The sequence below is a fragment of the Colletes latitarsis genome, chromosome 6 (genome assembly GCF_051014445.1).
Source record: "Colletes latitarsis isolate SP2378_abdomen chromosome 6, iyColLati1, whole genome shotgun sequence".
Classification (NCBI taxonomy): domain Eukaryota; kingdom Metazoa; phylum Arthropoda; class Insecta; order Hymenoptera; family Colletidae; genus Colletes; species Colletes latitarsis.
Window position 1 is genome coordinate 26,899,950 of NC_135139.1, and position 25,425 is coordinate 26,925,374.

The 25,425-nt window shown below is 41.2% G+C and overlaps 3 protein-coding genes across 12 annotated transcripts in view; 1 reads left to right on the forward strand and 2 right to left on the reverse strand.

The window, feature by feature from the left end:
- Positions 1 to 225: 225 nt before the first annotated feature.
- Positions 226 to 1,159, reverse strand: LOC143342947 (acyl-coenzyme A thioesterase 13). Of its 2 annotated transcripts, none has more exons than XM_076767297.1 (4): positions 1,002 to 1,159; positions 810 to 924; positions 457 to 641; positions 226 to 382 (listed from the first exon to the last, which is right to left on the reverse strand). In XM_076767297.1, the coding sequence occupies exons 2-4, from the start codon at positions 888 to 890 to the stop codon at positions 226 to 228; spliced, it is 423 nt and encodes a 140-aa protein (XP_076623412.1). In that variant the 5' UTR covers positions 891 to 924; positions 1,002 to 1,159. The 2 variants fall into 2 exon arrangements, with proteins under 2 accessions (XP_076623412.1, XP_076623413.1); XM_076767298.1 differs by having other exon boundaries at positions 1,071 to 1,146.
- A 101-nt stretch (positions 1,160 to 1,260) lies between these two features.
- On the reverse strand, positions 1,261 to 3,644 carry Mvd (mevalonate diphosphate decarboxylase). The gene is made up of 9 exons (XM_076767296.1): positions 3,519 to 3,644; positions 2,928 to 2,998; positions 2,785 to 2,852; positions 2,674 to 2,720; positions 2,452 to 2,603; positions 2,209 to 2,376; positions 1,835 to 2,128; positions 1,591 to 1,752; positions 1,261 to 1,514 (listed from the first exon to the last, which is right to left on the reverse strand). The coding sequence occupies exons 1-9, from the start codon at positions 3,583 to 3,585 to the stop codon at positions 1,365 to 1,367; spliced, it is 1,179 nt and encodes a 392-aa protein (XP_076623411.1). The 5' UTR covers positions 3,586 to 3,644; the 3' UTR covers positions 1,261 to 1,364.
- Positions 2,597 to 25,425, forward strand: part of LOC143342945 (carboxyl-terminal PDZ ligand of neuronal nitric oxide synthase protein) — a 29,420-nt gene continuing 6,591 nt past the window's right edge. For 4 of the 9 annotated variants that reach the window (XM_076767291.1, XM_076767292.1, XM_076767294.1 and 1 more), the window contains exon 1: positions 22,710 to 23,508. Coding sequence is in view for 4 of the 9 variants with exons in the window: in XM_076767286.1 (XP_076623401.1) it covers positions 11,534 to 11,641; positions 14,217 to 14,288; positions 14,379 to 14,468; positions 14,956 to 15,017; positions 16,243 to 16,351 (441 nt within the window). In the remaining 5 variants the exon portion in view is untranslated. Of the gene's footprint in view, positions 3,299 to 4,305; positions 5,559 to 8,614; positions 8,807 to 9,180; positions 9,575 to 9,654; positions 9,808 to 11,493; positions 11,642 to 14,216; positions 14,289 to 14,378; positions 14,469 to 14,955; positions 15,018 to 16,242; positions 16,352 to 22,709; positions 23,509 to 25,425 lie in introns of those variants that run through there. The other 5 variants (XM_076767288.1, XM_076767290.1, XM_076767287.1 and 2 more) reach the window with 5 other exon arrangements.

The following is a 25,425-nucleotide window of genomic DNA, read 5'->3' on the forward strand; positions in this document are numbered from 1 at the left end:
TATAATATATACATATTTTTAATAGTAAAGAAATGTTTTAGTCACAATGTGTTCATTTTATATATTCTGTACAAGAGAGCACAATACAACTTTTAACCAAGAAATTGTATTCGTTGAATAAATATATTAAATATGCATTAAAAAATGCTATAAACTATTCAGGTACTATACTATATTATTGAATCTATAGAACTCTGTACACTGACTATTGTAGTATATATTATTTCACTTTGCAACAAATTTTGTGTGTCTTCCATGAGCAATAAGATCTTTCCCATCGTTTTTCGTGATATCCACTGCAAGGAAAGCTAATGTTTTCCCAGCACGTACAGTTCTAGCATCAATTGTTATCAATTCGCCGGGAAGAGCAGGTTTCATAAATCTGTACATTGATTATTAATGTGTATAAATTACTTTTCTGAAAATACAAAAGACTATATAATAAAGGATTCGTACGAAACGTTTAAGTCCACTGAAACTCCTGGCACACCATTTTTATGGGTCATCAAAGCATACGTAGAAACGCAATCGATGAGAGTACTTGTGAAACCACCATGCATTGTACCACCTAGATTCAATTGATCCTCAGAAACAATGAGTTGCGCTTTGCAATTTCCATCTCCTGCTGAAATTACTTGAAGCTATTGCAAAAAATTGATTAAATATTTAAAAATAATTCTCTCTCAGACCTATAATTGAAAAAATTCGATTTTGAAACTTGAAAGATATTTGATGTTGGCTATATTCGCGAAATATGTCTCAATAATATCTGTAATTTATTACGCAAATCGAATGTACTATAAACTTACATTTTTTAAGCACTGTCCAAAATTAGGTTTCTTAACAATGGCATCCAAAATTGCTTTAACAATTTCAACGCCGCGTGTCATGATTTCTGTGTAGTATATTTTTTACGTTTCTACGCTGTAAAATATTTAGTTCTTATAACTGAAACTGATGCACTTCCTTCATGCACTATCGTAAGATTTATTTTTATTTACTAATTACGAAACGATACTTATCAGTTTTTTATTTTACTACTTATACGCGACGTAACCCATTATATTAACCTGTAAATTTTATAAACCTTAACTCGCTAAAAAATTCTCAATCGTGAATTGAAAATTATGTATAATCATCAATATTATAATCTTTATCTAGAATCAGTACCTAGTTGCATTCTCAATTGGTATTAATTTTAAATGAAAATATTATTATACAGGAAGTAAGGTGATAACGTATAAATAGAAAACTTATGAATAAATAATATAGGTAATCCTTTATTTTCCATCATATAATAAGTAAAAATACCAGCATTCCATTAGTAAATAAATTTATAAACATTTCTAACAATACGAAATTACTCAGCCATGTTTGATTGGCAGTCCTTGGTTATCTAAAAGATGATCTTTGGAATCTTTGAGATACTTAGGATCATCTCCAACGCGAGTATAAATTGTATATTTAAAACATCCGGGAGAATATTTTTGCACGTTTATCTCGTTTAACAGACTCTAAAAACACACGAAGAAGTTATTTGTTTCAATATCTGCAACGTAAACCACAATTTTATACAAAGGAAATATTTACTTGCGATGGTTTAATGACTTCAATAGGTAGCCCTTTTCTGTATTCTATTAAAGTATCGGATAATGGCGGGAAAAAGTAATCCAGTAAACCCATAACCTCTGGTACATTTTTTTCTAAGAGATATAAAGTCGCGTTTGGTCCTGCATCGTATGTATATGCAACCTAAAAGAAACAATTATTTTATAAAATTACGCGCATACAAATTTGAAACTTGAAGGACAGAATATTTTAATGTCTATAATACCCTAATGTCGTTAATAGCATCATTATAGGAGTGAATAAGATCAGCGATTGCATGCGAAATATCATTCATATAGACACAAGGTGGATAAGTGTCTAAAGTTACTGCGTGCAGTTGATTAGAATCCTTCATTGTTAATTCAGCAAACGTTTTAAAATCTTTATCAATTATTGCTTGCTGCATTTTATTTGCCATTTCAGGAACTATATGTTTTACTCTGTGTTTCAGTAGCTCTGACGTTTCCATACCTCTTTTCATTCCAATTGCACTAGAAACTTTTTTCTTCGAGTCATTTACCTACAAAGAAATGTACGATTGTGAGTATATTTGCTATAAAAAAATTAATTTAAAATAGCAGAGAAAAAATTAATATATACGACTAATATTAAAATTCTCATTTCTGGCCAATGAGAGGCAGGAACAATTTGCTTAGCGATGCTGTCAGTCCCATTGGGATCAGAACCCATGTGCCATCTGACAAAACCTCCCATAACACTACGACATGCTGATCCAGAGCCAATACGAGCAATCGAACTGATATCACCCTAGAATATAATGCTTGGAAATAAAGTGTAAGCAATATTATACATCCTATAATATGAAAATTTTGTTGAAAATACCTCAACTTTGTACAATTTTGCAAGAGCTGTTACAAGACAAGCATAACCTGCTGCGCTGGAAGCCAAACCAGCAGCAGTTGGAAAATTGTTTTTCGAGCAAATATGAATTTTCCATTGTCCCGAGGCATTTGATTTGCCTGCTCGTTTTTTAACTAAAACGATATGCTATGTTACTAGTGAAACTTTGAAAAAAATTCAGTATGACTGAATGTAAATACATACTTTCTGCTAAACAATTTTGCAATCTGGGGCTCTTGATGTCTTCTTCTCTGAAAAATTATAGTGCATTCGAACGAAGCTTATTTCCAAAATATATAAATTGTTAAAACTTACTTTCCATTTAACCACATACGATCTTCTTTGAATTGTGGACTGATCATTACAGTTGTTTTTGCACATAGCTGAAAATTAAAAAAGTCGTAATTGAAGTTTATAATGTTTGTTTACAGCTCTGTTAAATGCAGTTATATACTTACCTGATCAGTATCTAAAGTGGCACTTATAGAATCATTTGCAGGTAATATTAACGTTTCATCTCTTTTGCCCCCTGTGAATAAATCGTGAATATTAATGCGTATATTGTGCTAATCTCGCCGTCGATTTATTTGCATAGTATTTAAAGATATCTATTTAAATTTAAATTATTATGACAGGTCAAATGTTTAAAGATACCTATAATACTTTTAAATGTATTTTTTTCAAATGCAAATTACTAGATATACATGCACCTTTTTCGATGAGAGTCGAAGCGAACGAAAACGTTCGCGGACATAGGAAAACTTGTATTTGTTCGAATTTATAATTTCAACTACGAAAATGGCGCGCATTCAAATTAGGACCGGAAAGTGTAAGCATTTTTCTTATCTAATTTTGTCTAATAGAGTAACCAAACATAAATGATAGTACTTGCAATTTTATGAATAACATTAAATTACACTTTAAACCACATTAAATATCGTAAAATAATACATTTTGCGTATACTTTGACCTTACATTTATATTTACTAAGAATTGCAACAATTACGGTAATTATAACGATTAAAAATAAATAAAAGAAGAATACGTACAATATTTTATAACAGCGATGTTCACTGGTGCTACGCAGGTAACGGTATTCATACCTGAAACTTTCATTCACCGGTCGACTTGGACGTGTATGTGCTAAGTAACAAGCTTTTATCTCGCGCGTAGTTTTTATATTCGGAGAAGCATGAACTACGCTTCTATTAGATTGGAACTCTAACGATTAAATTTGCTTCTTCTATCTTTCCTTTAAATTTCACTTCCCTCGATCCGATACTCTTCGTACACTATTTTTAAATTAGACTTTTTCTACTTCCGTTCAAGTAGTTTCGATTTTGTTCGAAACAATCGTACGATAATATTTGTTTCCGTTCAATGTCATGTATTACGAATTTCGTTCTTTTACTATCTGAAGTTTTATGATAAAATCACAGACGAGGTATACGAGTAGACCTTACATCCAATGTATTTTTTTGGCCCATTTTTCTGAGGCTCTAGAGCCCCATTACCATTTTCGTGTCACTCGCAACATTACCAACAGGTTACAGAAATGAATACAAGAGGAAGTGAGAGAAAATGAAATTAGTTTTCTTTACTTTACAGGGTTAAAGAACAACTTTTCCAACATTTTTAGAATTTCTAAATATTCTTCGCGAAAATACGCGTAGTTTACATTTTGAAACATTAAAATCCTCCAATCCGTTCAAGAGTTATGATTTTTTAAACGTAGGCATGAAATTTCGGGGACCCATTTCTGGTCACAGATTATGTTTTCGGTAAGGAATTTTTTTCTCGAAAGTGCGTAGGATTTCACGGGTATGTATATTCACAAAAAATGATTGTAATTGACCCTCGCAACCGAAAATAATTTTTTTAGAACGACTTGAAACTTTTTTTTTGTCGAAAAATTTGGCCACGTATCTCCTGTCGATTTTTTTTTTAATTTTTAATTTTTCTTTAGGTACTCGAGTTATCGAATAACCACGATTATTTTGATCCTTGGCGGATGGGTTAACTTGGAAAAAACGATTTTCAAATTGAGGATCGGACGACACGCTTTACCGTTGTCCCGACAGATGTCGCCGCGTCGGCGAGCATTCCCGCTCCGTGCTCGAGGGAAACGCACACATACCAGCCGGTTTTCAGTGCGATGCCGGTTCTGTCGACGGTGGGGGTGATTTGCACGATCCTCGGAGGGCTGTACGTACCACGATCGTGCACGGCGTGCACGGTGCTTCTCCGAAGCGCGCGCTCCTTACTCGCGATCGCACGGTCGAAACGCACGAAAGTACACGCGATGTGCAAGCGTCGCGGCAGGCAGTCTTTCGCGCAATCGAAATCGTAAAATAGAGAAAAAGAGATCTCGTAGGAGAGTCGGGTGGAGCATGGTGTACTCGTGGTGTCACGGTCGTTCGGCGTTATTAAAAGAGTGTACGAAGGTAGTGGTACGATTCGAACGCTAGTGGCCGCCGCATCCCTTCCTCGTTATCTCGCGCGTGCTTGCGTCGCGAACCTGTGCACTGCGTTCCCTTTCTCCGTGTTAACGCACGCGGCTGTCGGCCGACAAGAGATCTGCGTGTACTCCTCGTGCTCACTCGTGAAAAGAACGTATATTCGGATCGAATCGCGAGTAGAAAACGGAAGAACAGGACGAAAGAACGAGACGGTCCGACGTAGCCGGTGTCGTGTACAACGATCAAGTGGTCGCGTTCCGTCGAATAAGTTTTCGCGTCGTAAAGGTGCGAATCCTGTGTGGGACGTCTAGTGGGTTACGGTGACCGAGTCATTCTGTCATCTGTTTCGAAGAAGAGAGAGAGAGAGAGAGAGGTCGTCCGATCCGTGTGGTTAGAGAGTGTATATAATACGCGCCATGGGGCGACAGTGTGGTTGGTCCTTCACCAACGGCGGAACCTGAATGTGTGCATATTTCTCCTGGCTGACTGGCCTGCCTGCCGCCGTTAAGCTGCATTCACAAACGGAGCCGATTTTCGGGCAGGGACCGTGTCTCGGTCGTTCTTGTCGGGAACACGAATCGAACCGGTTAATGAGGACTGTTCGGCTTGGATCGTCCAATCGGCTAGCAGGTAAGATTGCTATTTACGATGTGTCGGGTCTTTCAGATTCGCCAAACCTTTGTAGCGCTTTAACCGCCGAACTCCATTCACTTTTACGAAACGGTACGATTCCGCGAAACGATACATTGGAAATTGTAAGCACGAACGTTCCAGGGAAAATAAATTTTAGTACGGATATTAGATTTTTCTACGACATAGGGATATAGTTTTTCGGAAAAGTAAGGTAATTGTCTAGTTTAAATGTTTTTCTCTATCGTTAAGGAGCCCCGATTCGTAAGAAACCATTGGATTTTCCACGGAAATTAACGACTCGTGCGAAAGTAGCGGGATATCGTATGTGCTCATGGCCCGTAAAACACACGTTCGATAGCACGTGGTGCGCTAAACGAGGTCCTTCACTTTGACTCAGTTTCCGACGGGTCTCCTTGACGTCCACCCGCCATATTTGTAAACAGCAAATGAACTTGTCTCGCATGAAACGCCTATAAAAACGGATTTTTTAGAAATATGATTCCTACGGGATTATTATCTTTTCAAATCTTTTAAGCGAAACCACTTAGAGTTGGTCGGAACGTCGATATTTTTTTATAGCACATAATCAACAAGTGTTTGGCGTTGTCACGCTCATGACCCTCATTTATCGATGGAAAATTAAGTTTGAATTTTTAAATAAGACAAAGAGTTTCGATCTTTTTTTGTCGCGTATCGACGAGCCCTTCGTACGCAAGAAATTAATGGAAATTCGGCGCCGGGCAAGTGCTTACGCGCAACTTCCTCGCGGCCATTTTGAAAATCAAATCCCGAACATGTTGAATTCGATTATCCGCGTACGAAATAGGCAGGGATTATAGGGGAGACCGCGTTGAAGCACGTTTCTTTCTTCGGATTCTATTCACGATGGATGTCGCATTACAAACGGATCAGACGGACGTACAAATGAGTATGCGCCGCGCGTTTACCGTTCTATACTTATTACCACGATAGCTAGACGCGGGTTGTTGGTACAAGAACGCCTCTCTTTGTTCGATTCACGAAGCGGTCGTGTGAATGCCACTTAATTCAGGTGTGCCCGCACAAAGATGCAACCTCCGGCGGTACTTGAACTCTGGCGTCTCGACGCTGCCCGCCTGTGCGTCCTTTTAACAATTATCTTTTTATCGAGCTCTTTCATCTATCATTTCCAACGTTTAACCGTCGATGAATACACTTTAAAAGGAATATCGTAAGCGCGACTATACGGCTTCTTTAACAATAAGCTATTCAAAAGATTTCACTTAATAATTTTTTATTGTTTAATATCGAGACTATTTTCTCATGGTCGTTTTTGTCTCGCATGAAATAGAGGCTGAACGCGGAAATTCCTAATAATTATTTACCAGCGATAAAAAATATCGTATGGTATTAGGGGCTCGTTAGGATACTCGGAAACAGTACGAGCATTCAATGTAAATTAGATTTCCTTCTCAAATTAATTCACATTTAACTACGTGTAATAGCACGGGCAAATGAAAAGTATGCAGTTTATTTGTGCGTGTAAAACTGGGTAGCATCGATACAGCGGCGAATTATGCCCCATCTAAGTCCCATCTGTCCTATCAAAATATAAACGAGTACATAATTATTCCATCTATTTAAAGTAGTCGCATATAAATGAATAAACTCGAGGGTCGAATTTTTCTTTAATCGTTTTATTTCTAAATCAGATAAGATCGTTTGGTATGTAAACAGGTTACTGAATCACCAGGTGAAATGAAACAAGTATAGCCGCGATGCACGTGCGAATTATAACCAATAGAAACGAATACGTTGCGTTGCGTTGCGTTGCGTTGCGTTGTGTATGTAGTTTAGACTCTATTTCTTATTTACATAAGAATTTCACGCTTTTGGGGACTTTGAGGATAGAAGTCCCGAGGCGAACGCCACCGCTATCCGTGAAATAATTCGCCAATTCGTTTTTTTTTTTTAGGAAACAGCTTAGTCATATTTTTCCACGAAATATGACTTTCTATTCGTTACTAGTGCCAGAAACGGTTACGAGCCTTTTTCTTTGTATTCGTAATGCCCTGCACCGTTAAAACGGATGTAATAAACCTGCTTCCCATTCCGGCAATCTTTATCTCCGCGTTACCTGCAATTGACAAAACGGGGCCGTTTATCTTTTTTCGCGGAACGCGACGAAAAGTAAGATTCACCTACGTTCGACGCTGCAATTTCATATAACAGCAATAACTGATAAAAGTATTAAAAAAATTACTTAGTTTCGTTACCATCGGGCTACGAACCCACCAGCCGAGAATTAAACGATCATCTCTCTATGCATCACCGTCCTTACCATTTACGAGCAACGTCTTGTATTAATGTAATAAAACGGTGTCATCAATTAGCCCTTTCACGGGGCAATAATAAACGTAAATCGTGAACTCGCGTTCGGCAATGGTTACGGAAAGATACAGAGATAAGGTGGCAGCTGCCGCGCGCAACGAAATCGCTTGCATGGACTTAAAGCGGCTCCAGGCTTCTAACCGAACGTCGATTTCGGTCAACGACCACCGATAGGCCTTATACCAACAAAATGCAGTGAAATTTTTCTTGGTAACACCCGATATATTTGTTATTTATAAAAATTGAAAGAACGTTCTACGAAGATTATTTAAACGCACAGATTCGCACAAAAATGTGCTACGAGATTCTTGTTATTTAATCGAAATCGATTGCAACCGAATAACGCGCGGAGGTGACGGTATTTTAAATAGAAAAATCGTTAACATTCTATTTGCAGTGTTCCGAGGCGAGACGTTTGAATTATTTAGCTTCCCTGTGCCCGAGTATTTTGCAACGCAATTCCTATTCACATAGACGGTACATTACGTACAGAGACGCTTTGAACTTGTATATTTCACTTTATGTTGCGACTCTTGCGTGCAGGTTCTTTTTAAAGTAGTATAATCGTTTTTGCGTGTATATTTCTTCGAGGCATTTCGTTTCGATTGTAATTTTATTTCTGCGAGGTTTCCGTAGAAAACACGGAGCGTAAGATAAAATCGTTGATTTGCGAGTATTTCTAGCTTCGGTAAGAACAAAGTTGTCGGAAGATACCGACGAGCAAAAAGTCGAAGCAGATGGTGCTCTGGCGGTTGTTGAGAAGTTTTGTACCCGCCACCCGGTACTTGTTGGCGAGCTGGGCAGAACCTGTCGATCCGAGGTGGGGTCCCCAGCCGACGTAAATCCAACAAAAGAAGATTGTGTTCTTGAATTCGGTACGCTTTTCTTCTTTTTGATGCTACTACCGAAACGGACGGGAAGATTAATCTCGCGGTTTAGTTGCGCGCCGAGGGATGTTCGTGCCGTCGAAAAAGGGAACAGAAGAATGTGGGAGGATAGAAATTGTATAGTTTAATAATTGATGCGTATTAAATTATCAGCAGCCACACGAGACTCGAGTATTCCTCGGTTATTTTCTTTTCGTTTATTTATTAATTCTTTGGTTATATTCTTTTTTACTTGCTCGCCTAATAGCCTACACCAAATCCTTATTTGGTCTAGAGCCGCCATCTTTTCTTCCTTGTTATTTCAATTATTATATCTTGGATCTGTCGCAACTGCAAATGATTAAATGTTATTAAAATTTCAGGATTTCGGACACGATGGCTGTTGAAAAGCTCATTTAAATATAGACGGATTCATTGGGGGATGTTCCCTTTGGAGTTTCGAATCGGAGTCACAAGGGAAGGAATGGGCGTGGTTAGCTAGAGATTGATTAGTTAGCAAAGCTGTTGGAAGGGATCATGAGAGAAAGCGGAGGTGTATGTAAGGCAGATGAAAGAAAGGGAGAAATCACGGAAAGGAATGGAAATTAACTTGACAATTTCGTACTCGTTTAAGGCTGTAATCCTGGTTACGATTCTTCTACGTGTGAATCGAGGAGCGTGCAAAGTGGAGGATCAGGCCTGAGATTCTCCTCGTAAGAGTGACGCAAGCGTTCTACATATACGTATACCTGGGCGGTCTAATTTTTACCTTGCGGAGTCTGTATCCTCTTTTTCGACGATACTTAAAAAATGAGTATTTTTTTAATCGTTACTCGTGTGATTCGTGATATACACAGGTCGCATTCCAGCGTCGAAGAATTCGCGGTGGTGGAATGAGTAGCCCAGGCCACCTGGCGGTTCGTTCCCATGAATGAGAGGCGTCCAATCACGGAGAGAGAAAGAGGGAGGGAGAAAAAAAAGAGCATGCATCGAACGACCACAGGAAATCGGTACTTATTCTCGGCCTCGATGCTATCTTCGGCCTCTCCCTGCCTTTTTGTTCAGCCGTGCACCTTCGGACTCGATCAGAAACGCGAGACGTGCGTCAGCTACGGGCCGTATAGGTCTCTGGTGGCTGACCTTGAACGGGGTACCAGCTGCAGCACGTGCTCTCGGTCCAGGCTCAGCCTTCGTCGGGTTCGCTCTGTGCCCGCCTTAAATAGGGATCGTAACTATTTTCAGAGAGAGAGAGAGAGAGAGAGAGCAAAGCGGCGACGATAAGCTGGAGGAGATATCGACGCCCAGCGGGGCACCGCGTTCGCGGCGAATTTAGCCGACAAACTGATCGTAAATGATGCTGCACAGAGCGTGTGTGTAGTCGTTTCTTAAGATTCGACAACTGTTATTTTCATACAGTCTGTACAGGCTCAGACCCAAGAGGAAACGTAATGTTCTTGCTTGTTACAATGGTACTTGGAGTCGAGCACAGGGTAAATGTGTAACAAGGATCCGAAAAGATCCAAGAGAGAACGTTTCTACTTGCTTTAATAGTACTTGGAGTGAACAAGTTGTCGTTCAAGTATCTTTTCTCGATTCTACGAAGCATCAACTAGTAATTCTGGTTTTGAACCCTTTGATGGCGGAGCGGGGGTAGATAACGAGCTCGTGACTCTTCGAATAGGGTGATTATAGGCTCGAATAGCCCAGGTACGACCGGGCGTCGGCACGTAAAGCAATACTAATTTGCCACTGGTCGATGCTCGGTAAAATTAAGATCGTTGGAGGAGATTGGAGCCTGGTATAGATTCTTCTCTGTGGCATCGATTGCTTTGCTCAAGGGCGATCGCGTTTACCTTGGGCTTGTTAATCATCGGGGTAGAAATCGATGTGACGCAGGGGCTGAGAGAATCTTGGACGTCCCTTCCGCTTCGATAGGACGTACAGGGTGACTGAGCCGATCGCTCGATGATTCTTTGGAATACGTTCTTTATATTTCCCCGTACGATGGAAACCTATGAACATACATGTATATCTTCCATTGTACGAGATAACAAAAATTATTGTAACAACGGAAGACTGAAAAGTTTCCTTAAATCCGCGTACCTGCGTCCGTTATTCTAGTTGGAGCGAAATCAATTGGCCGCCCAAGGTTGACGCGAGGCTACCCCCACCATACCGTTTAACTATGCTGGAAGCCCATGCTCGAATGTGACTCACCAACGGGGAAGCGGCCTTGCGCGGTCAATTAATTTTCTCCGGTTTAAAGCCCCCTCCTGACTTGATTGCATCGCGACGATAGGGTTAAAGAACTCTCCCCGTATCTATCATTAAGCGTACATCCTAATAGAAAATTAAAATCGTCGTCTATCGTCGGAGCGTCGAAGAACAAAGGGTCGTTAAAGAGGTGGCGATCGACGGGAATCAGGGAAGCCTCGTAGTCATTAACAGAATCTCGAAATGAACTTTTTCTTTTCTTTATCGCGTTGTAAATGTCGGCTAGACGCAGGAACAACGAAATATCGGCCGAGAGAGAGAGAGCAATGTTCTTCGATCGTTTTAATTTTAGCCGTTAAACGTAGACTCAGAGGTAGAAAAAACGGCTCCGTGCATAGCTAGGAATACGTTTCTTTTCCTTGAAACTTTTACGAGAGTAGGAACGATAACATCCGACTCTGATACTCCGTTTAATGTTTCAGCGAGACTGGACGAGCATAATCGGATGAAGTTGGGCCAAGCATGCCCTCTAAGAAGCAATACAATCTCGTACATAATGACGAGTACGACACGAGGATACCGCTGCACAGCGAGGAGGCGTTTCACCGTGGAATTGTCTTCCACGCCAAGGTGATCTTTACGATTCTCTTCTCGAGAGACCTGGAAAGAGTCGCGATCGCTTTTCCAGCTCTACTCGGACGATCAAAATTCCTAACCCCAAGCTCTTGCCTTTTCCCTTTTCTCGCAACATTCAGACATCACGGTTACGGATCTATAATTGCAAGTTTTCTATAAGGAAACCGATCATCAGGACCATATGCTGGCTTTTGTTTTTATTATTCGCTTCGGAGAATCACGGATTCGTTGCGAGAACAAAGAATGGACCAGTCACGCTCGAACGATCTTTCCATTTTAAGTCTCTTCCGGGAAAACGCGTTACCAAGGCAGAAAGGCCATCGAGTACCGTATCGAAATAAGCTTCGCTTCTGGATATACCAGAGTTGTTACAACAATCTAGCATTGGACAGTTATTTTGTGAGCGGTGAATGTTAAGTGTTGGAATATACGTTTGGTACAGCCGCGTTGAAAGGAGAATGGAAACTATAACATCGCGACTCGATGGAAAATTATTTTCTCGAACAAAAGTAAGCCAACTTTAACAACAAGTAACGAATAAACACTAATTTTTTATTTGTTCGTTACTCAACATTTTTGTCTAGATAAAACTTTTACCCATCTCTGGCCGAGATTACGGCGCACAAAACAATGGAAGTATGCTCAGTGTTTGGTTATTCATGAAGCGTTGTCTCGCGTTCGAGCATCGTTACCAAGGTTAACACTCGTTAATTATTCCGATGATTTTCGCCGATTGTACACTTTTGTTACAAGTCCAGGCAAGTGCAGTGTTTCGAATACACGCATCGCAGGATTAAACCCCTAATTCCTCCCAATTATTTCGATCGCGACAAGAACGATTACGATGTCAACTTGCATTATTTTCGCGTCACTCCGCGTATTCATGCACCGTTTGAAAGTGGTTTAAAATATGCGTAAACCCGACGGTTGCTCGTGAATATTTTACAACCCTGAAAAGGTAACTGAGACGAAGAAAGTCAGTCGGTGATACTTTTTTACCGACTATAAGCAAAAACGTCGAGTCGTATTTCGATCGTAACGTGCGTGCATTGTCTCTAGCACAAAGAACCAACCCCGCATCGGAAAAATATCCATTCGTGTTCGCTTTAAAGTCGCGCAAGTCTGCTATCGATCCACGAATTGCTCGAGAAATTCGATCGCGTCGCACCTTTGTCGATCCTTGGTGCGTTTACGCGTGGGAGATCACCACGTGTGCAACCAGTCGGTCGAACACGTGGCCAGGTCATCGTTTCAATGGGGAAATTCTAAATACGGCACGTAGCGGTGCTCAATGTTCGCGTGCGATCAATTTATTTTCGTTACCCCCTTCGTCTTCCATCACGGTAATTATTATCCCGCCTTTCTTTCTTCCTTACTCCTTTTATGGTAAATATCGAATAACTGCAACGATTCTTATCCTCGGTAGGACTTTGAGCTTGGACTTGAACGAATCTTTTCATTTCCGTCAAGTTCCGTCGGACCAAACGCGACATAATTTCGATCAATATCGATAGGTTTGATCTGATTTTAACGAGACGAAAGATTCTTGCGACAGGAGGAGGATGGTAACCCTAATCGAGAACCGTCGTCGCGTGCGTTCGTGACAGAGCTCTCGAACAGTACGATCTGTCTATAAATCATTGGTCGAAACGGTTGCTCGTCGTTGCATTAGCGAGCCTATTTCCGGTTATCCGTTCGAGATCTGTTTTGGCATTGCAAGAGCGGGGGCGGAAACGGTCGGGGGCCGTTCTGCGGAGTCTTGCGCTCGTATAATCGGTTTTACGGAGCGGGAATGTTTCGTTCCGTAGTGGCGAACGATCGCGAATCGGAAACAGTGCACACCTGCGGTTTCAGAATAGATACGCGCCGCGAGAACTTGCACGGCCCCGCGGCTGTTTCCTATTTAATTCGCGACAACCGTTCCCGCCGAACGATCCCCAGATTTGCGAGTTTGTTTTCGAAACTCAACGCTCGTAAATTCACTGTTTGCCGAGTCTATTCCCTACGCGCCGGTATGCACCAGGATCCTCAAGTTGGATCGCGATCCGTGACTCTCTCTTTTATTTTTATTCCTCTTCCTCGGGACGGAATAACAGCCCCGGATCCGCCGGGGGAACAATTAACTTTATTTCACGGGGATTCGAACAATATACAGAGCAGACACTTTCACGAACAAACTCTATTATTTACACGGCACTGGAGCCGGGTTGAATAAATTTCCAACGATAAATTTGCTCGTACTTAAAATCATGTTAAACGATGCAAAATATTCCTGTGCAACTTTTTCCATCGACGCGAACCGAGTTATAGTTCGTGTCCCAGTTACCAGACTCGTCTAGCACAAGTAGACAACATTGCTATAAATTTGTTAATTTAAGCGTTTACCTCCTATGTCCCGAGCTACGCTCCGACGAATATTCTATCTCGCATCCCCGCGAATCAGAGTAATAAACTGCCAAGGCAATTAAGAAAATTACTTTGCAACCGGCAATATGAGAATGTGACTCACGGTCCGGCGGCCGCCTATGCAAACCAACAGCAGACCCTTTAATTCTCTTTTTCCCCGTAGTTCATCGGCTCTATGGAGGTTCCTCGACCGACCAGCCGAGTGGAGATCGTGGCGGCGATGCGAAGAATCCGCGTGAGTTCGCATAATCTCTAATTAACCGTGGGGAGTTGCCCGGAGGGCAGTTAATGTCGTTAACGTTGCTCTTATTTTCTGTCCCCCCAGTACGAGTTCAAGGCCAAAGGGATCAAAAAGAAGAAAGTGACGCTAGAGGTATCGGTGGACGGCCTGAAAGTCACTCTTCGAAAGAAGAAGGTAACTCTTTCTCCAACCTACGCGTCTCCATCTTCTTCTTTTCGCTAACCGCGTTTTCATCCGAATCGAAGTAATTGCTAGGTATGGTAACTCCTGATTTATTTCGTTGTGGATTTTGGCTCGTTGCCGGCGTGTCAACTGTATTAAATCGATGCGATTCGTTACTTGGAAACAACTAATCGTCGAGCACCGCGATTCGTAATACGAAATAATTTTGAATAAGAGCCACGTTGCGAACAAGTGGACGTTGAACAGAAACAGTGATATATTTTCCGAGATTTACGCTATTCCGCGCGCTACTTGTCAAATAAACCGAACGAAATACTTTCATGTTCGAACGGACCGGTGGAAAATAGTCGACCAAATATTTTCCAACTTGACCGACAGCACTTTGAACACGCTATTGCGCGCGACCGTTCTGTCGCACGAGACCCAGTCCCATGAATCATGGATTAACGAGTCGTTATTTGTCCTCTGTTCTTCGCAGAAGAAGCAGCAACAGTGGATGGATGAAAATAAGATATACCTGATGCATCATCCCATATACAGGTAAGATGATCAAACCTGTGCGCCTCGGCTCGGAGGAGAACGATCTTCCCCGAGGTTTTTGCTCCAACAAGTTACTACGGCCGCTTCAACTGCTATTTTCAAATCATTCTCTTATCCGATCGCTCCGTACAGTCTAATTTAACTAATATTTACTCTTTCGAATCTCAATATTCTGGATGGAACGTTTAATAATCTATACGCGGATTGTCTCGAGCGAAGAAAAGTAAAAGGTTTAGGTCGTCGTTGTTCTAGCACAGGTGTTGTCAAACATTTTCTACCATTCCGCGCTATTTAGATCTACATATTCGGTAATGCGTCAAACTTAAATACCATCTAATAAAAACAGAATAAAATTTAGTCTTATTTTCTCTGTGTTATTTGTACAATTTGTACAATTTTCAGCCGAACAGGGTTTAATAGAAGAGCATTCGTTTATACATTCTCCGAAGGCTCGAATGGGTTTGCGTAAATCCATAGATTTCTCTTTTACAATTTCCATATGACGAAATACTGTGCACGGTATAATGTTTGTTTTTTCGTTGCACTCCAAGGCCGAACAGAAGATACAAAATGGCCGCTCGAACAATTCACGATTTTCTTCCATCGATCTGTCGACGAATTATGGATAAAATTAAAGGCTCGAAGCGGAAATGTTCTTTTTCTTCCGCGAACGTGAAATGTAAAACCGCGGGGGGAGGAGGGTGGTTCGAAGCGCGTACAGGATCGTAAATTAGAAACGTGGCGGTGGTTGAAACGGGCATAACCGAGAGAGTATGCATCTTGCTGATTGCGACAAATGCGAGAAGTTATTGGAATTGGCGATGAATAACTACGTTATGCTTAAACGATATCGTTGACGCTCTGTTTATATCGGGATTGAGTTATATTAGAATTTAATTACGTCGTTGACACTTTTAATGGACTTTTTCTTTATATTTTCACCGATGCCCGAAATGATTTGTGCGATCGACCGGATGCTGTCACGTACAATTCTTCCACCTACGAACTTTTCGTGACAATGAAAAAGTAGCGAAAAATGTACTACTATAAATAGTAGGAAATTTAATTGGAACAGTTCAATTAAGATTCCAAACGAGATTGTTGACATTTTCGGTATTTCTAATTATTGGAAATTTAATATACGTGAAATTGATTTTTTTGCTAATCAATTTTTCTGGTAACGAGACGGAATAATTGGAAATTCTATTTTTCTGTATTGTTGCAGGATATTTTACGTCTCCCACGATAGCCACGATTTAAAAATTTTTAGCTACATTGCTCGCGACGGAAGCAGCAACACATTCAAGTGTAATGTCTTCAAATCTAGCAAAAAGGTAAGTGCTCTGTATATTTTCTACTACCATATTCAATTTCAATTGTATACGACATCATCAAACTTCAAGTATCGGTATTCAACGCACGTTTACGAAATTAAATTAAATGTTAAACTGTTATCATAGGCTTCCCGAAGTCTGACTAAGACGTCTGGCCCACCACGGTCCTTTACCACTAATCCTGTGTTCGATCGTTCTTTCTTCTTGGAAAATTAATTCAAGTTAAATAAATCCGTGTGTACTGCTTTATAAAAAAGAACATTGAACGAGGTCATAATTGAGGGCACGATCGAGTACATTTCACCCTGACAAAAGTTTCATAAAAATCGCTTTCACGAGTATCGGCTGAAATGTTCCTCATATGGAATAAATATTCAAACGTTTCTCGCCTAATAAATATTTTGACGGCGAATGGAAAAATCGATGCGCCCCCAGGGGTTAATATTCTCTCTCCATCGGGGTTCTGGATCGCGTGCATGGTCGTGTCGGGCCGTAACATTATGTCGTGCACGTGCGTACACTCGCAATAATTCATGTAGGCTAGTCTCTGTTGCCTGGCGTTTTATCAACTCACGTTATTGTAACACTATAAATAACCACGCCTGACCCCCCTCCCTTAGCTCATCTCTTCCGCGCTTACACTTTTGCTCTCTTCTACTTTTCTCTCGCGCAAACACGTTCTCCTTCTCACGGTCCCTCTCCATTTTCTCGTGTTCTTAGGCGCATTCCCTGCTACACGATCGGGACACCTTTCCACCTCCTACTCTCGTCTATTGCGGTGAGAATTACCCAGAGTCTCGTTCGACGGAGAACAGTGGTCGCCATTCCCCTCGATTTTTCAAACGTTGACTTCGGAGCGCTGACTCTCGAGCCCATCGCTAGAGTTGTCAGAAGAGAAATGGAGGGGCAACGGTTGCATGCCTGCCAAAGACCAGAATGCACCTTCCACTTCTCTCGGTCGAGATCATGGGCGCCGTCTCTGCACACAGGAGATCGTGTGACGATAAGATCGCGAGTCTAATGCTCTATCCACACTGACTCGTTGCTCCATACCGCGGCAGATATTATTATATTAGATAATAGTACATTTACATAGAAATGATACGTAGCAGAGCCTCTTTTTGCACGGAAAATTTGGTGGTTTCGGTGCGGCGGTAAACGCGTTCAAATAACTGCACTTGTATCGAATCAGAAGTAGCCGAGAATAAAATGGGAAAATAATTCTGTTGTAAGACTCGTGAGAAAATGAAAATATCAACAGTTCCACGACGAGGCGTCCCGATGTATCTCTCGCGTGACTCTGCCTGCCTGTGTGTTTTCAGCGAAAGAATCACTTTCTCGAAAGTTTGTATGTTTTGAAACAAAATATCGTGTCGTCCAGATCCGCGAAAGCTACGGTCGTGTACAGAAAATTGTGACGCGATCCGGGAATCTCTAAGCTTAGACGCGCGGCTCGGCTCGCATCGAAGACGTTACATCGACGCGGACACGGAAAAATATTCTTTTCTTTACCCGTTTGCACGGGGACGAGTCTCGTCGATGGCGCCAGAGCTATACGGGCTATTTTAACAACCTCCTGCTGGCGACCAGGCATGGCCGCCACTGCGAATACGCGACAGAACGATGCCCCATCCCTCGCCCCTTTGCATCGCACCCTGCCAGTTTCTCCACCCACGACAATGAACGACGCCAGTCTAACCACGAGTCGTTTCTCACGCGACAAAATCAAAAATATTTCTTCTTCGAACTTTTGACAATATTTTATTCGGTTCGGTAAACAATTTTTATTTTATAAAGAATAGCATAATTGGAAAATAGGAAAAAGCATAATTGGTACGGATGTATGTTTAAAAGAACGTTTGCTTTTCTCGCACCAAAGTTCCATCCCGTTGAAACTGATTTTCAACTAACTGTACAGATCTTATACGTGTCATTTATCAAATTCATCGTGTATTCTCGCGTGGTATTCTTTTCTGCGAGTTCAGCTTCTTACGTTATCACACTTGATTAACCTTGCAGTTTCTAGCATTTTTCTCGTTTACGGTACTCCTCTAACGGGATCCTGGATTCTAGATCCTGATCAATTCTTTGTACATCTTTCCCTTATTACCCCTTCGTACTGTGGGTACACCGTGAGCGTGATCGAGAAAAAAGTTACGTTAGCTTTCTGTCGTATATAAAAAATGAATCGACGAATCTTCAAACTTGACACGCATGTTAAACGCGTCTTCTTTCATCGTGCGAACCAAAATTATGTCAATATCTACGATAGTTACTTTCTACGACACCCGGTGTATTTTTAAAGTAATTCGATTTCCTTGCGCGGAACTCCTGCTTGGTCGAGAAACGCGACGTCTTTCATAATTCGTGACAGTCAACTTCTCGTCTCTCCGTTACGAAATTTAGTTCAACGAAGTCACAGCCGTCAAATTTTGATCCTTCTTGGCAATCTGTCAAACGATAATCCTCTTAAATTATACACTAAAGTTAATCGCTTATCATCGTGTATCGTTCGATTTTAATCGATAAATTATTAACTCAAGTTATAATTGTAAATAATAGACTGAAACGATTGTCTTCTTGGCAATTTGTGAAACGAAACTTGTACAGGGTGTTCGGCCACCCCTGGGAAAAATTTTAACGGGGGATTCTAGAGGCCAAAATAAGACGAAAATCAAGAATACCAATTTGTCGATCAAGGCTTCGTTAAACAGTTATTAACGTTCAAAGTTCCGACAGTACTGAATTTTTTTCTCGAAAGTGGGTAGGATTTTGGGGGTATGTCTATTCACCAAAAATGATTGTAATTGACCCCAGAATCTAGAAATAATTTTTTTAGAACGATTTGATAAATTTATTTTTCATCGAAAAATTTAGGCACCTACCCCCTGTCGATTTTTCTTAAAAATTCGTTTTTGATTTTTAATAATTTTAAAATTAATACTTTTTTGTAGGTACCCATGAGCTCTACTTCAGAAAAAAGTTTCATTGAAATATATTCACAATTGTCGGAGTTACGGCTGTTTGAAAATTGCACCATTTTTATGGGTTTTTTCTCATTTTGCGGGGTCAAGGACCAACTTTTCGAATATTTTTGCAATTTGTACATATTCTCCGTCAAAATACGCGTAGTTTGCTTTTTTAAACATTAAAATCGTCCAATCCGTTCAGAAGTTATGACGTTTTAAAGATTCGCATGAAAATTCGGGCAGACATTTCTGGCCAGAAATTAGATTTTCGGAAAGGAATTTTTTTCTCGAAACTGAGTAGGATTTTGGGGGTATGTGTAATGACCAAAAATGGTTGTAATTGACCCCTGCAACTAAAAATAATTTTTCCAAAACGATTCGAAAACCTTTTTTTTCACCCAAAACTTTCAGCACCTACTCGAATTTTTTTCTCGAAAGTGTGTAGGATTTCGGGGGTATGTCTATTCACCAAAAATGATTGTAATTGACTCCCGCAACCGAAAATAATTTTTCCAGAACGATTTGAAATTTTTGAATTTAATTGTTAATAACTTTTTAACGAAGCCTCCATCGACAAATTGGTATTCTTGATTTTCGTCTTATTTTGGCCTCTAGAATCCCCTATTAAAATTTTTCCCAGGGGTGACCGAACACCCTGTATATAGAAAAACAACACAAATTCCGGATGATTTTGGCATGAGAATTTATTCTACGACAAGTTAATGGGTTGTAATTTTTCATTATTCGTTTCCTGATCCTAAGAATTCCGGCTTCTCAAACTGATGGCTTCGTACAACGATAAAACGAGAACGCGACATTACGAATTTATGTTCCGGAACGGTCGGCCACTTTATCGTCCCCGTCATTTTCAGGCAGAAGCAACTCGCACGAGAATCTCAACCCCTCTGCTTCAACGGACCCTTTCTTGTCGCCGTCAGAGCAAAGGGGAGACTGGAAAGTAGCAATTTAGAGTGCATCGAATCTGCAACTTCATTGCTTCCCTTCGCTATACACCGAAATTTCAAGTACGCTCTTGCGAACAGGACTCGAATTTCCTTTCACGAGTTTCGACGAACAATAGAATCTCGATTAATGCAAAGAAATGGAAATAATAAAATGGAGAATGATTCTTTGCATTTGATGGTAATCGTCACGAATTCATTTCTATACGCTGACTATATCGAAATTCGAAAAGTTGACCAGTTTACGAGTCACAGAGCACAAAAATCTGTGCTATATTCTGTCCAGGATGTTTTGAGAGCCGAAGGCGCGTGTTTTAGAATTGGCGAGCAAGAGTTATCGCTTCTGGGGATTTCGAGGATTGCGTAGTTAGGTTGGCGCTAACATTTTCCACGATTTTATCGACGCTACGTTTCCATCGATATCTTTATGGAGTTACCATTTTTTATCGAACGTACGATCCGTTAAAAGTATTTCGGACAACGGCGTTTCGTTATCGAGCTAATAGAAAAAAGATCACGATCGTCGAAACGTCATTTTTAATTTTACCGTACCTATTTCAACGTTTACTTTTTTATTGTATTTATTGGACTTTTCGGAGGGCAGATTAAAATTTCGAACGTCTCGTAAGTTTCGAACATGATACGCTGAAAATAGAACGGTACGTCTAGGATCTTACGGAAATATCCGTGTATGTTGATGTTTATGCTGATGTTTAATATTCGCAGCCATTAAGGGTAGCAATCTGGCACTCTGATTCGCAAATAGAGGGTTCTTTATAATTATTTCTTTGTCTACGAAAGAAAAATAAAGAATGTCACGTGTCTCGAGCAAATTGTTTTTTTTCTGTTGCAACAGTTTATCAAAGTTTTAGGCGATTAAATAGCTCGAAAACATCCTGTTACTCGGTACTTGAAAATCAAAGGCACGCGTCACGGAACATCGCCGGGCGCATAATTTGTCGTTCGAGAAACAAACATCGACGTTTCAAACCTCAAAGTGATTTGGCTTTCAAGCCGAAACGCGTTCAGGCTAAAAATAAACAATTCCGGGAATGAATTAAGCTCCGCGTACGAGTTTTACCTCGTTGAAAGCCTTTTCTCTGTTTGTCGAGTATGGTTTTCGACCGTCTGCAGAAATTCTGCCGCGCGGTTCGAAACGATCATTTATCTTCAAAGTAACGGCCCGTTTGAAGTCGAAGGAACGACTTTTCCAAGTTTTACCAGTCCAACGGTGAAGCAAAATTAGAGAAACGTGTAAAAAGAAGTGGCGTACATAAAATTGTAGCTTAACGTGGAATTAGAACTGAAACTAGATCTTTCGATGGATTAAAAATTAATAAAATGCTGGTCATTGAAACCTTATCGATCATCGAAGTTCTTAAGAAGCGTAAGACTTTCGAGACTTGTATGCTTTCGAATCGGATTGGAAGTAATTTTCCTTGTCCAACGAGACGAGACAACAGCAGACGGATTCGGTCTTGGTTAATTGATTGGGTTTCGTTGATTGGGCGTGTTTGGTCTTGTTTGCTGTCTCGTTTGACGAAATACGAATGTCCGCGACTTCGGCGAGGCGTGATTCGTTATCGCGCGGCGTTATCGGTGCAGGAAAGAATTCCTCGACCGAATTACCGCTGCTCGTCTCGTTGAAGGATACTCGAAACGGGAGCAGCGGAACGCGAAGAGTGAATTTCGAGCGTTGCTTTCCGCGTTCTGAAAGCTCGGCTGCACCGGCCGGGCACTCTATGCTCTCGGTCTGCTCTTGTTCCAACTCGAAACGAGCTACCGATGGTGAAGGAGGCGGAGTGCCGGGTCTCTGCGCGATGTAACAAAACGTACGGACGCTCTCTCACCGATCAACCGTGACGGAAGACAGCAAACACTAACAAACGACGGGAAACAACGAAACGATTTGCACGGCGACTTCCAATTGACCGGGGAATTAGGGGGAACCGCGACAACTTGGGAGAACAAACGCAGTTCGGTGCACGAAGAACTAAGATAAATGGATGTCGGTGAATTGGATCGAGGGGTGCGCTTCCCGACAAACGGGAAGAGATCGACGCTAACGAGGAATTTCCGCGTCGCGTCCGATCCCGATTTTCATCGTAACTTTTCAGATCTTTGCGATAAAATAAAATCAAAGATAAATATGTATGACGTTTGAAAAGATTTGTAAAGCATGGTTCGCTCGTGGTTTTGTAAGTGTTTGATGCTAGAGAGCGTATCGAAAGCGAGCGAGAATCGTTGGGCGATCGACTCGGTAGAGTCCAGGCCGCGGAAATGCCACTGAGCGACTCGAAAGCGAGGAATATTAATGCGCTTATAAATAAACCGGTGGAAAAATCCAGCCACGAAGCGACTACTAGCGGGTGGCGTGTGCTCTTTTTGCCACGGCCTCTCCGCCGGCGCTCTGCTATCGCTCGAACAGCATCCACGGGAACCTCGCGCCGGTTAGTTCAGCTCTACCTGCCCGCCGCGTCGAAATACTCGACGTTTTCGAGTATTTCGAGAACACGCGGTCCACCTCCGCGTTCTCGCGACGCCCAGTGGATCGTCTTTTCCCACGTTCGATGGGACGGAAACTCGAGTGTTTCCCATCGCAGATCAGCACAATTTTATTCCGACGACCGACCAACGGAAACTCCCTTTAACGTTAAACAAAATTTATCGAGTCCGTTGTTTCACAAATCTCTGTACTCCGAACAGGACAAGTTGAAGACAGTATGAGATAAAAGTTTCGGTACCGCGTCGCGGGAAGTTTGTGCCACGAGGATAAATCGTTCGAGTTTTCGACGAGAAGTCGAGCTCGCGAAGAAACGTCGACGGAAGTTTTCTTACGATCGGACCAAGTCTTTGAATTGAATCGAAAGAAACTTTGGGAAGAAAAGTTCCAAGAGTCGAGATAGGTTTGGACGACGACAAGTTTTACGAAGTTTGAGAAGCCAGGTGGCGAGAAGCGCCGCGAACGAGGAAAATAAAATTTTCATAACTCGGGAATGCTTCGGAGCAGAGTTTGACAAAATGTTTCAGACGGTTTCAGAAGAAATTTCAAACAATTTTTATTAAAGAAGAACGAAAGGAACCGAACATCGAACATCGTTGAAAAGATTAAGTTTGGAAGATAGTGATTGTTCGAACGTGTGACCAAACGTAGTGTTTTTAGGCGTTTAGTGTCGAAGGAGGACCTCGGTGCCCTGTTCGTTGCAATTCCTTGCAAGATTCGTAGGTAATACTTGACGCGTTGAAAGAAAAATAATTATCAATGCTATAGTTATCGTTGTTTCCGATTTATGATTTCTAGAACGTAAATTTCGAATGATATTTGTCGTTGTCGGTGGTCGTTGAACCCGGGTGTTTGCATTTCGCTCTCTTTTGGCTCTTATCTCGAGGCTAACCGGAGTGCTTTGCCGTTTCCTAAAAGTTTCTTCTATCTTTCAAGACTGTTTGAAAATGTACCTGCTGAAAATTCATCGGGATATTACGGGGAACGCGTGTAGTACCATCGCGAAGTAGGCTCCGGAAGCTCGCGTAGTAATTGCAAACACGGCGATCGTTTCATAAATCTGGCGAATATTTGCCGGCGAAAGCTTTCAGGAAATGAAATTTCAAGGGAACCGTTCGATTCCCCGCGATTCCGTTTCCGTTGGTACTGACTGAAATAATACGCTGGCTCGAAATACGTGGATCATCCGCGACTCGAATGACGTAATCAACATTTTGAAAGCAACTTACACCGAGCACGCGAAACTGTCGGTAAAAGATGTTATTAGGGTGCTCCGGATGATACTGCGCGCTTTAGTCGCTATGCTTTGCTAGTTATTTTTAAACCGTGCATCGAAACCAAGTACAATGCATCAACGGATCGTTGGAAAGCTGTATTTTGCTTATACGTATATCAGGCATATTTAATTTTCTACGTGTATTTAAAATGTAAAAAATCATTTTTAAAAAAAGATGGGACGGTTGGAGTTGATTAATAAAAAAGATGGACATAGAAGCATCGGATTATCGGTTTAATTGCGAGGCGAACACGTGCGTGCATGGAAAACGTCTCTGAACGGGATCGCGTGCACTCGAACGAGAAAAACGCGCGCGTTATCAGAGCCGGTGCTTAATCACCAGCGAGCGTGTTCACTCGTGTTACGCACGCTTGCCTAATCAAAGCAACGTACTATTCCCGTCGTTATCACTAATGACCGTCGTCTTGGGTCAAGTTCAAGATTTATTATGAATGACGCGTCCGTGGATTCACCGGCACGAGAGTGGAGTCGTTGATATACGTTGATGCGAAGGCTGCTTTGCAGCTGGAATTCCTCTCAAAGTACCTTGGAGTACCTTCTTTATTTTAGCAAACCTTTTTCCACACGCGTTATCGTTAATGCACCTTGATATTGCGGTACATTTACATTTTTTGATGATTAAAAATAACGAAATTTTCAACGAAAATTTTTATTTCGTTCGATTAAAATTCTCGAGAATTATTTTTGCGCGCGATTTTAAGTTCTTTTCGCGGGAATCTAGCGTTGCGCTTTGTATTCGCCTCGCGTAAAAATACACAACCGATGACGAAACGCATCTACAATGGCGAGATTTATGACGTTAGGTCAGTGACGTGTTTACATTCTCTGTCCAGGGGTGTTTCTTTCATTCTCGAATTCGAACAATTCGATCGCAATTTTTCTTTCAATAAACAGGGTAATTCTAGAAAGTAAAACGATCTGTCAATGGCGGCCAGTGCCCATACGTATCTATTACGCGAATTTCAACAGCTCGAGGTGATTTCTTTGTTCGTTGAATTTTTGTTGGAATACAGTTGCTACTTGGCTTGAAATAATTAATTAATAAAAAGGAATACTATCGGAAGATGGTCCCCGTTGTAGCATTCAACTTTTTCTCTCGGAAAAGAAGTACGGCTTGTCCTAGTTTCTAAAGTCACCTTGTGTGCAGAGTGTGGTACTTGAAACGGGACACCTAATTATCTCTACATATTTCAGAATTCGAAAGATGGGTTTCGGATATAATTCGAGCGGTGCGAAAGAGTGAACGCGATATAACAAAAAATTTTGTTCCCAAGTATACATATGTATAACTCGTTTCGAGAGTATCTAGTTTTTTTCTCCGACTTGTTACAACTCGTGGATTC

What these genes read in the sequence shown, in the direction of transcription:
- Mvd (XM_076767296.1), bottom strand. Translation starts at nt 3,585, where the DNA reads ATGAAAGTTTCAGGTATGAATACCGTTACCTGCGTAGCACCAGTGAAC. An exon ending in CATCGCTGTTATAAAATATT is followed by an intron (nt 2,999 to 3,518) that starts GTACGTATTCTT and finishes ATTTATTCACAG; the next exon opens with GGGGCAAAAGAGATGAAACG. An exon ending in TGAGAATTTTAATATTAGTC is followed by an intron (nt 2,129 to 2,208) that starts GTATATATTAAT and finishes ATTTCTTTGTAG; the next exon opens with GTAAATGACTCGAAGAAAAA.
- LOC143342947 (XM_076767297.1), bottom strand. Translation starts at nt 890, where the DNA reads ATGACACGCGGCGTTGAAATTGTTAAAGCAATTTTGGATGCCATTGTT. An exon ending in TTGGACAGTGCTTAAAAAAT is followed by an intron (nt 642 to 809) that starts GTAAGTTTATAG and finishes TTTTTGCAATAG; the next exon opens with CTTCAAGTAATTTCAGCAGG. An exon ending in TCAGTGGACTTAAACGTTTC is followed by an intron (nt 383 to 456) that starts GTACGAATCCTT and finishes ATCAATGTACAG; the next exon opens with ATTTATGAAACCTGCTCTTC.